This window comes from Papio anubis, chromosome X (assembly GCF_008728515.1).
Source record: "Papio anubis isolate 15944 chromosome X, Panubis1.0, whole genome shotgun sequence".
Taxonomy (NCBI): Eukaryota; Metazoa; Chordata; class Mammalia; order Primates; family Cercopithecidae; genus Papio; species Papio anubis.
In genome coordinates this window covers 33,690,042-33,702,074 of record NC_044996.1, presented here as the reverse complement: position 1 = coordinate 33,702,074, position 12,033 = coordinate 33,690,042, and the positions used below count along the sequence as shown (strand labels likewise).

Below are 12,033 nucleotides of genomic sequence, written 5' to 3'. Positions count from 1 at the left end.
AGTGGATAAACAAGCTCTGGTTATATACATGCTATTATTCAGCCATAAAAAGGAATGAAGTATCAATACATACGATGTGGAGGAACCTTGAAAACATCATGTTAAGTGAAAGAAACCAGATACAAAAAGTCACATAATGATTCCATTGACAGGAAATATCCAGAATAGGCAAATCCAGAGAGATAGAAAGCAGTGGTTTCCAGAGGCTGGGTGAAAGGGGGAATGGGAAATGACTGCTTAATGGTGCCAAGTTTCCTTTAGAGTTGACGAAAATGTTCTGCAACTACATAATAGTGGTTGCACAATATTGTGAATGTAGTAAATGTCAGAATTGTATACTTTATCATGGTTAGAATGGTAAATTTTGTGTGTAACCCACAATGAAAAACAATAAAGAAAAGTTCTGAAATTAGAGAATGAGGAGGATCTGTTGTTATAGCTGGCAAAACTATTAAGTTCTAACATGCCAATGCAGCACATTCTTATATTCTACATCAAATAGAAAGGGTTTTACAAAAGAAAGGTTAGGGTCTTTTTCACTATGCTAGAGATGACTTCTAAGGATTGTTAAACATAAAGGTACATTATGTGTCCATTCGAAAGAAGAAATACTCTTTTTTATAATAGCAAGAGGAAAAAGGAAAATAATTGAGCAAAGTGTTTGATTTGAACCAAATGTCTGCAGGTGAACAAACTTCAATATTCAAATGTAAAGCAGATTTTTTTGTAGGACACTGAAAAATATTCATTAATGAAGCATTAGCAAGATATCACTTTACAAAGCATAATTATGCAAATTCTCATCAGTGCTGCTCTTTTCTTTTTAATGAACAATTTGTCTCGGCAATTTTATGTAAATAAGAGAACAGAACATGCTCACAACACTCCTGCCATTCACAGCATCAAACAGAGTGGTCATGAAAACAAACAAAGACCAGCTCATTTTAAAAGATTTATGAATATCAAGATTAAAAAACAAACTACTCAAATCTTTAGAACCAGATGCCTAAATAAACTGGTTTTCTGAACTGTACACTCATATATACAGCAAAAATATCAAGAGTATGTATGGCTAGACATCATATTAAGACCATTCAAGCAGACTCAAGAACTGGGTTCAAAAACTTTGAGAACATCTTACGATGAGATTATTTGGCCCAGAACTCAAAAAACTATTAAAAGAAAAGGCAAATCAAATGCCATAATTAAGAGTAATATTTTCTTCTCCCCTGAACTCAAACCCAGACTCATTTCATATTGACTTTATGAAACAATTTGACACTGAAGATTTGAATGAAGCAAAGTTTATACTTATATCCGCATGTTTAAGAATAATTATCCACCTTGAGGATTCCTGGGAATTTTCCTCACCCTGTTAACCATGCCCTCCCCCATACTTGTATAGCATTATCACAAAATCATCACAAAAATTTTAAAAAGTTTAAAAATAACAAAATCGACAAATGTGAGTTCATTAGAAGTTGTTAGGAAGATTTTAAGTCCTGTGATTTTATAACTTTCTTACAATACTTGAATTTTAAAGATCTTCTCTAGAAACTTTTTTTAAATAAAAGTTTTATTGGAGAAAAATAGAACCACCACGTACACAGGGAAAAGAGCACAAAAATTCAACTGATACAGAACAACAACTGAAAGTCACAATTATCCAATGTAGTTTGCAATTACTTTTCAGTTTCTTAAACAGCTCCCCTCAACTTGTTTTTTTTAACAGTCTTGCTAATTTTTCAGCTGAAACAGCATCAAGTTTTCAAAGAATTAAGAGCCTCAGGGAGGGGACCCGCTTTCAAGATACCGAATGTGACATCAAGAGTCTCCTCCTAACAGGACCAACTCTATCTAAAAGTTGCTTACAAGTAACTTGAATCTTGTGTAATAGTCTACATCTCACAGACCATCAGAAATGAGTTAGAACACTGTTGTTGATGGTACGGTATGAAGAGAGGGCAAACAAAATAGCTGCATTTGCTTGTCAGCTGAGCTCATATAAAGAAATCAGTGAGGAGCTGAGAAAATACAGGCAATGGCTGCTCAATAAGAATTACAAGTTCCGAATACCACATATAGTTAGACACCAGTGTGCAAGTTGATGCAACTAGAAAGAAATAGGCAACTTTTAAAAATACCTGGCCACAGGTCTTTGAGAACTCAAGAAAACAATCAACAGTAGACACAAGAGTCAAAAATCTCCTCAGGTTGAAGATTAGGACATAGGTAATCTTCCTAACGGCTCCAACAGGCAAGAAAATATGCTGTGGCAAAAAGCATTAAGTAGTTCTGATTTTTAAAAAACAAGAACAAAATTTTCTGCTTCTCCCTTCAAAGCTTCAAGGAAATAGAAACAAGGAAGCAAAACAAAAACAAACACTGACGGTAAAGAGAAGCCTTTTGCTTGAATTATCAATTCGAAAAACAGTACTTTTGCCATTTTGTATATATAAACAATCCTGGGACATTCTCCTGAAAACTAGGTGTCCAGTGGCTAAGAGAACTCAATTTCAAGCAATTCTGAAAGGAAAACCAGCATGACACAGAATCTCAAATTCCCAAACAGGGGTTGTGTGGGAAAAATGAGGGAGGACCTTTGTATCTAGGGTTTTAGGAAGTTAAAATGAAGATGACAGGAAAGGCTTATTTATCAACAAAGAGAAGAGTTGGGATGCTTCTAAAAAAACTTTGGTAGAGAAAATAGGAATGCTAAATCCTAGGAAGCCTGTAACAATCTACAATTGGTCCAAGTTGAAGACAAAACTGTCCAATCAACATTTAAAGTCTAAAGTATGTTGAAAACTAGTTGAGAAGTTTTTGCTCCTGTAACAATTTACAAAACACGTTCATTTTGGTCTCTTTTGCAATTTTCTTATTGTATTCATTTTTAATATAAAGAAAGAGTTGGATTTTTCTCTTCTATGATGTTCCTCTAGTACAACTGATCATTAATTTTCTATTTTAGCTATTTTTATAAGTACTTGTTAATCAGCACAGTTAACTTGGGGCTAAGCCATATATACACATCCCATACTCAAACGAAAATTTTTAGGATGTGAATATACAAGATATTATGTAAGCAACTGTCCCCCTACTTGAAAACTTGTTTCCAAATAATTTTTTTAAAAAACATCCCTTTCAGTGTAACAGAACATTACCTAGTAAAATATCAATAGCTATGACAATTCATTTCTCTTTTCAAGGGAAATCACAAAACGGGTGAACAACCAAGTCAAGGGTGGTTTTTCTATTTGATAAATACATCCAGAACTCTGTACAGTAAATAAAGTTTGCATGCAGTTTAAGTATCTTTAAATGACATTTTAAGCAAATAAACCTTTTGCTTCATAATTAATGGTATATAAGAACCCTCCCCCATTTTTAATAGCCACAGGGATCTCTTTCCCAGTTCCAAAGAGGAATTCATGAAGACCAGGTACGTTCTTAAGTGTTTTCTGCACATCATACTAAATAACATGCAAAGAGTTCAACAACATTCTTCTTAAAGGTAAGTATTACTCTTTAAAATGGGCATGTTAACCACTGAGAAAAAGTCCACTCAACTATTTCCATTAATTACACTGCTTCATTTGGTCATCGGTAGTAAAAAAGGAGTCAAATAATATTGAATCAACAGGTTAGTTTATCCACTGGCTACTGCATATGACACCAAATGCTGCAACATTCTATGCAATATAGTTGTACTGGTTTGGATTTTCTTTATCTCTTTCCATGTAGTCCCGGTCAATTAAAGATTCTATTCTCTTCTTAAGATCAGCAGGCTGTAAGAGAAGGCAAATTTTCAATGTAAAGTTCATTATCATTGGCTCAAGCCCATTTAGTTAACACCCCATTAAAAACACAACAGTTTTGGCTCACGAATTTAATCTCCTTTTTTAAAATTTGTATTTATTTAAATCTCTTTTTTAGAGAAAAATATCATGAAAATAAACCAGGTTTAAAAATGTTTTATACACGTTGAAGATTCTTTTTTTTTTTTTTTTTGAGACGGAGTCTCACTCTGTCACCCAGCCTGGAGTGCAGTGCCACCACCTTGGCTCACTGCAACCTCCACCTCCTGGGTTCAAGCGATTCTTCTGCCTCAGCCTCCCAAGTAGCTGGGACTACAGACACAAGCTACCACGCCCGGCTAATTTTTGTATTTTTCGTAGAGACGGGGTGTCACCGTATTGGCCAGGTTGGTCTCAAACTCCTGACCTCAGGTGATCCACCTGCCTCGGCCTCCCAAAGTGCTGGGATTACAGGTATGAGCCACCGTGCTCAGCTATGTTGAAGATTTTTTAACACCAGAAATGTTTTCAATTTTTAATTTTCTTTTATAGTTCTTAATTTTTTTTAAATACAGGGTCTTGCTATGTTGCCCAGGCTTACCTTAAACTCTTCTTCTTGAGTGATTCCCCCCAGCCTCAGCCTCCCAAAGTACTGGAATCCCAGTACTCACAGGTATGAGCTACCCTGCCTGGTCCTGATTTTTTCATTTTGGAATATTTGCATATACATAGTGAGATATCATGGGGATGAGACCCAAGTCTAAACACAAAATTCATCTATGTTTCATACATACCTTACATAGCCTGAAGATAATTTTATACCTTTTGTGCATGAAACAAAGTTTTGACTGCAACCTGTCAAATGACGTAAAGTGTGGAATTTTCCACCTGTGGCATCATGTTGGCATTTAAAAAGTTTCCAATTTTAGAGCATTTCAGATTTTGGATTTTCTCATTAAAGGTGTTCAACCTGTACTATATACTATACATACATTAAACTGTCACACCCTTGTTATATTGTTACGCAATACTTTCTATTACTTTTCTATTTTAAAGAGGTCATGCCAGAAGCAGCTACCCTTTGCGTGGTTAAATACAAAAGACTACATTTATTGTAACTTCACATGAGGACTATATAGTTTTGTCAAGATAGTTTGTGAATTACACCTTTACTTTGGGCAAGAGTTAGTTGGCTTAATTTTTATAAATTAAGATTTAAAATGTATTGACGAAATCACTATTTAGACCAGGTGCGGTGGCTCATGCCTGTAATCCCAGCACTTTGGGAGGCTAAGACGGGTGGATCACCTGAGGTCAGGAGTTCAAGACCAGACTGGCTAACATGGCAAAACCCCATCTGTACTAAAAATACAAAAATTAGCCAGGTGTGGTGGCGGGCGCCTGTAGTCTTAGCTACTAGGGAGGCTGAGGCAGGAGAATTGCTTGAACCTGGGAGGTGGAGGTTGTAGTGAGCTGAGATTGCGCCACTGCACTCCAACCTGGGTGACAGAGCAAGAAGACTCCATCTCAAAAAAAAAAATAAATAAATAAAAAAAAATAAAAAAAAAAATCACTATTTAAAAGAATACTGGCCAGGTGCAGTGGCTCATGCCTGTAATCCCAGCATTCTGGGAGGCTGAGGTGGGCGGATCATGAGGTCAGGAGTTTGAGACCAGTCTCGCCAATATGGTGAAACCCTGTCTCTACTGAAAATACAAAAATTAGCCAGGCGTGGTCGTGCGCACCTGTAGTCCCACCTACTTGACAGGCTGAGGCAGAAGAATTGCTTGAACCCGGGAGGCGGAGGTTGCAGTGAGCCAAGATCATGCCACTGCAATCCAGCCTGGATGACAGAGTGAGACTCCATCTCACAAAAAAAAAAAAAAGAAAAAAGAAAAAAGAAAAAAAAAAAAAAAAAAATAAAACTACATGAAATGGCTTGATAAATGAAGTACCTCATAATTTAGATCTTCATACTTCTGGTTTAATGCATCTGACTTGGATTTCTGCATCCTGTGATTTAAAAGTAATCAAGAAAGCTTGTAGCTTTATCTTCATGATTGCATTCTAAGCTCCTGGATGACAAAATTCCACTATATATCTTATGTATCTAGCCTGTAAATATAATATAATCTTGTTTGCTAATAGAAAGTTTTTCAGTATAAGTAAAATGACCACTTGTTCAAGAGGGGAAAAGAGGGGAGACAGTCTGATGCAGCAGTGAAAATTTTATCCAGAAATCCCAAGGTTTGGAAATCAAATGACTTTCTCTTAATTACAGTGAAAGACCTAGAATATCAGCACAATATTAACTACAGCAATCCCCTAATTTCCCCAGCATCAGTGATCTCTCTGGCTTTAGCTGAAATGATTGTTAGGCAGAGCATGAGGGTAAGAGTGTGGTAATAAGGAGTGCAATATTAGGTTTGGAGAAAAGAAAATGCTTACCTTATTAGAACTAAGAGCTACAGAGTGCTTATTATGTACCAGATCCAGTGCTAAGATTTTTACATTCATGATCTCATTTAAACCTCACAATAATCCTACAGGTAAGCACTATTATCTCAATTTTACAAAAGAGGAAACAAGATCAGCAAAGTGAAGTGATTTATGAAAGTCTAAAGCTCATAAGAACCCTAATAGCTAGCAGTCTATTCAAACTCTATCAATGTTTATCATCCAAGGGTTTGGCTATCTACCTCCTAAAACTTGGAAAATAGGCCAGTACGACATCACATTAAGTGACTTTATTATTGGGCACTCACAGTGGAACATTTCCATTTAATGACCAATTTCAGTTTACCAGAACTATCACTACACTTTTCAAAAAGATGCTTAATGATGACTAGTTATCTGCATGGTCTTTAACAGATGATCTCTTATATAAGCTAACTAAACAGGAGATTTAACTCAATCCACAATAACCGAATCTGTCAAATACCATGGTATTTCAACAAATACCATGGTATTTCAAGAGGAAAAGAAGTAAATAAACCAACCAAGAAGTTCAAAAGAAATATAGTGAATAAACTTGAAAATTTCAAAGAGTCACTTAGCAGTTAAACTTTCAGGTATCCAGGATTTTCTGTTATTTTCCCCTTTTGTCACTGCTGCCCACATATGTCAACAAAGTTTTTTTGGAAATCATATGCATCAAAATGGAAAATTAAAACTTTTCTCTCTCTAAATGGTCATGACGCTTTATGTTTGCAAGATTTGTATCTGAAAATCTAATCTACTTTCTTTTATTTATAACACGCTCAATAGGAAAACACAGAAGTACCTACCTTAACTGGAAATTTCAACTGGTTGTACACTTCTGAAACAAGGAGATTGTGGCTAAGTGTCTTTCTCATCTTCATAATTCGAACAATTGCAGCATCAATTTGATATTGTCTGTCTTGAAATACTCTTTCTGTAGTGCTTGCTTGTTCTTCAACCTAACAAAAAAGTTTTAAACCTAAGAATTATACCAGAAGCAAAACCTGACTATTTACATAAATTGTGCATTTTAGGGACATGGCATTGTTATTGCTTTAAAGGTACTGAATTTTCTAATTGGGGTCTTATAAATATAGACGCTGACAGAGAAAAAGCCTACAAACATAACTCCTTTCTGTTCTGATTATATTGCCCTATACCAATGAAGTAATGCTAATATTAGTTAAAGAAAAACATCATCTTTGAATTGCTTTTCTAGAAGTAGAGATAGCTGATGTGGAATTTAACATTTTGTTTTTTTACTCTGTCTTTGATATCTTCTAAATATGTGTATCAGTTTCAATGGATTGTTAACCAGATTTCTCTGTGACAATAGCTTGTCTATAAAGTGACGGACTCTGTCTGACCTGACTCAAGGCATGGTATTAACTGGCTAAGCAAACTAGTTAAGAGTCAAACTCTTTGAAAATTAATTTTTATTTTGTAATATATAAATCAGACATGCATGCCATTAATGCTTACAATCCTTCAAGACTTATAGACATGTAGGTATTTAGGAGGCGGTTTACCAATCTTGATGCTAAAGCAAAAATGTTCATCTTTCGTAACTAAACCAAAAAAAGTCTGGGCTTTTTGCAGCAGTTTCTTCCTGGTACAGCATAAACATTTTAAAAGTAAGGACATGGTAATCCTTTAAGAAAATATCCTTTGATGTGTATGTGAAAATGACAGGAACTTGTTTGAAGATACTGGTTGCTGTCCTACATTAAAACTTTTCTCGGCTGGGCGCAGTGGCTCACACATGTAATCCCAGCACTCTGGGAGGCCAACGTGGGTGGATCGTGAGGTCAGCAGTTCGAGACTAGCCTGGCCAATCTGGTGAAAACTCATCTTTACTTAAAATACAAAAATTAGCTGGGCGTGGTGGTGCACGCCTGTAGTCCCAGCTACTCAGGAGGCTGAGGCAGGAAAACCACTTGAACCCAGAAGGCAGAGGTTGCAGTGAGTCAAGATCGCGCCACTGACTCCAGCCTGGGTGACAGAATGAGACTCCACATCAAAAAAAAAAAAAATTTTTTTTTTCAAATATTGTATTAAACCTTATTGGAACTGAAACCATCAGTTTCAGGATGCTGCAGTTGGAAGTCTCTTACAAATTCAAATGGCAAAAACAAACAAAATATTCACCTTCACTGTTTTTGTTTTTTTCTTTTTTTTAGACAGAGTCTCACTCTGTCACCCAGGCTGCAGTGCAGTGGCGCAATCTCAGCTCACTGCAACCTCCACATCCTGGGTTCAGGTGATTCTCATGCCTCAGTCTCCCAAGTAGCTGGGACTACAAGCACGCACTACCACGCCCAGCTAATTTTTATATTTTTAGTAGAGACAGGGTTTCACCACGTCGGCCAAGCTGGTCTTGAACTCCTGACCTCAGGTGATCCACCCACCTCGGCCTCCCAAGGTGCTGGCATTACAGGCGTGAACCACCGTGCCTGGCCCACCTTCACTGTTAATCAAACAAATAGTGAATAAATCATTCAGATTTTTCACCAAGCAAGTTGGAAAAAGAAAATATAATCTTTAGTGCTGGTGGACATAGTAAGACAGGCTCTCATATGCTGCTGGACAGAGTATAAACTGGTTCAGTCTTTCTGGAACACAATATGACATTATGTACTAAGACTCCTAAAATGTTCATACCCTTTAACCCAAAAAAATCTACTTCCACACATTTATCATATATCAAAGAGATTAAAATTTAGGTTCAAAGAGGTTTCTTGCAATTTTATTTATAATACTAAAAAGTCATGAATTTAATTGCCCCAAAATGAACAGTGGTTGAATAAACTGTAAGAGCCATGTAAAAATATTACACTGCCATTTGCCATTTTTTGAAGCTATTTAATGGCATGGAAAAATTCTAGATTGAATATTAAATAAACAAAGTAGGATATAAAACCATGTTGAGTATCAACCCAATCCTGTACAAGCACTCTCCCAAAAACCCAAAATCAAATACGGAAATATATTTAGCTGGACATAGCAGAGAAAATGTTAATGGTATTGGCAGTATTACAGGTATAAAATCTTTATATATTTTAATTATTAACATGTATAATTCCAGTGTGTTAGGACTAGGAGAAAGTGAAAGAAATACCGTTTCTTTCATCTGGATTTGATTGATCTTTATCCTGAAAAGTTTGTGTTTGAAATCATCATTACAAATGAACTTGTCACCATCTTCAATATCTTTGCCCTTTGGATTTTTTGCCAGAACTCTAGCTTTGCCACAGGCTAATGACTGCAGTGTTCTCCTTAACTCTCCATCCTCTGAAGAAGAAAGAGAGGTTTAGTTATTTGTTACCAGCATGAACAACTACCACACTCTACCTCAATCTAGTTTCCACTCCATCCCCCTATTAAAACTGTTTCATTTTTTCCCAAAGGTCACCAACAACTCTTCTTTGTCCTAACCAATGGCTTTTTTCCTAGTTCTCTTCTTTTTTTAAAAAAAATAGAGACGGGGTTTCACTATGTTGCCCAGGCTGGTCTCAAACTCCTGAGCTCATGTGATCCACCCGCCTTGGCCTCCCAAAGTGCTGGGATTACAGGTGTGAGCCACCACGCCCGGCCCCTAGTCATCTTTTAAAGGTGTCAATTATCATATGATGTGGGCAACTACCAAATCTTCCAAAATGACATTTCACTTCTCTCCAGTTGCACGTTTAAATGGCAATTCCGCCTGGCTGTTTTACTATCAACTGTAGTCACGTCCAAAATTTGATTCATCATCTCTATATAACTGTGTCCTCTTTCCAACTGTCAGTGGTGATACTACTAACCTTCGCAATTGGGAAACCCTGAAATCATCTTTTAACTTTTCCTTCTCCCTCATCCTCAACATAATAGCTAGCTGTTGCTTCTGCAGAGATGAGTTTTCTCCATTTTCGTGGCCTCATTCTAGTCTAAGGCCCTTCCACTTTATGCCTGAATCATCCCAACAGCGTCTAAACTGGAATCCCTTGATCCTTCCAGTTGCCCTGTACATTGATTTCAGTAAGTGGTCCAAATAATTACTTCCACCACGCCACACAGTTGAGACACTACAATGTAGGTTTGCATTTGCTAGATTTATCAGGTTCTCCACAATCAGGCCCTACTCATCCTACCTAATTTTTTAACTCACTATTCTGTTACAATTAAGCTCTTCATGATTCTTCATGATTCCGTGCTACAATTAAGCTCTTCGTGGGCCTATACTGTGCCCATTCCTACCTCCAATCTCATCTCAAAATATTTCCCCTTGCTGTATATGCCTTCTCCCTGACCAAAACTTGAAGGCCTAGCTCAAATGCCACTTGCTTCATGACAGCTTTCCCAATTGTGCTAGTCCGCAGTGATCCCTTGCTTTGTTGAACTCCTACCATACTTAGTCAGTACCACAAGCCAGTACTTATTGGTTTTGACATTATTTCAAGTGTCATTTCCCCCTTTCCCTATGGTTATATTAAGAGTTTTGGCCAGGCGCAGTGGCTCACACCTGTAATCCCAGCACTTTGGTAGGCCGAGGCAGGCGGATCACGAGGTCAGGAGTTCGAGACCAGCCTGGCCAACATGGTAAAACCCTGTCTCTACTAAAAATACAAACATTAGCCAGGTGTGGTGGCGGGCACCTGTAATCCCAGCTACTCAGGAGGCTGAGGCAGGAGAATCACTTGAACACAGGAGGTAGTGGTTGCAGTGAGCTGAGATCACGCCGTTGCACTCCAGCCTAGGTGACACAGCAAGATTCCATCTTGACAGGGGGAAAAAAAAAGAGTTCTGGCTGGGTGCAGGGGCTCATGCACGTAATCGCAGTACTTAGGGAGGCTGAGGCAGGAAGATCCCTTGAACTCAGGAGTTTGAGACCAGGCTAAGCAACATAGTGAGACCCTGTCTCTGCAAAAAAAATTTTAAAAATTAGCCAGGCATGGTGGCATGCACTTGTAGTCCCATCTGCTTGGGAGACTGAGGCAGGAGAATCACTTGATCCTGAGCCATGATTGTACCACTGGACCCCAGCCTGGGTGAGAGACTGAGACCCTCGTTAAAGAAAAAAAAAAAAACCCTCAAAAGAGTTCTGAGGCAAGGGATTATTCCTATAAATGTCCCTCAGACCTCTTAACACAGTGGTATGCACATAGTGAACACTTAATGTTTGCTAATCAACCAATTCAACACAAACCTATTCCGGTTGCCTGCTTGATCTCTTCTAAACTGAACTCCTCTCCCTCATTAAACATTAGCAGCACCAGTGTTTGAAAAAGAGAGACCTGGAGTTCTTTTTTACCCTGTTGAAGAAATAAAAGTGTTTAGCCATCACTTTTTTAAAAACACATGAAAAATTAATCAAATCATCTCTTACAGGAAAAGCATTTTTCAATTAGTAGATTTAGAAACATGATTAGCATTATCCAGCAAAGCCACCTGACGTGGTAATACAGTATTTCAGTGTGGGGTTTAGGTGTGACCCTACCTAAAACAGGGGGAAGGATTAGCTGACCTTTTAACAGTTTTTTTTAAGCCTTATAAATAGAATAAAGTAATGAAAATTAATCAGCCTTATGTGTCATTCTAGATCTTCATCACAAGCAGCAAGAAATCACTATTTCAAATGTATTTTTTATTTGTTTGGCTCAGATTAGTCATGAAAAGCTAAAGTTTTTTGAGATTAGATATTGCACACTGTTCCCCTTAACTCCCACTCTATTCGTCGCTCCCAGCAACAAAATTTCTGTCAAGAAGTGGCAGTGTT

General features: G+C 37.4%; 1 protein-coding gene across 8 annotated transcripts in view; it reads right to left on the bottom strand.

The window, feature by feature from the left end:
• Positions 1-1,558: 1,558 nt before the first annotated feature.
• CUL4B (cullin 4B) overlaps positions 1,559-12,033 on the bottom strand; it is a 51,532-nt gene continuing 41,057 nt past the window's right edge. For 7 of the 8 annotated variants that reach the window (XM_009198204.3, XM_009198205.3, XM_021932603.1 and 4 more), the window contains 4 exons: positions 11,464-11,569; positions 9,397-9,569; positions 7,085-7,237; positions 1,559-3,788 (listed from right to left, as the gene is read on the bottom strand). In XM_009198204.3, the coding sequence (XP_009196468.1) occupies positions 3,693-3,788; positions 7,085-7,237; positions 9,397-9,569; positions 11,464-11,569 (528 nt within the window). In that variant the 3' untranslated portion in view covers positions 1,559-3,692. Of the gene's footprint in view, positions 3,789-5,752; positions 5,811-7,084; positions 7,238-9,396; positions 9,570-11,463; positions 11,570-12,033 lie in introns of all 8 variants that reach the window. The other variant, XM_009198206.3, reaches the window with a different exon arrangement.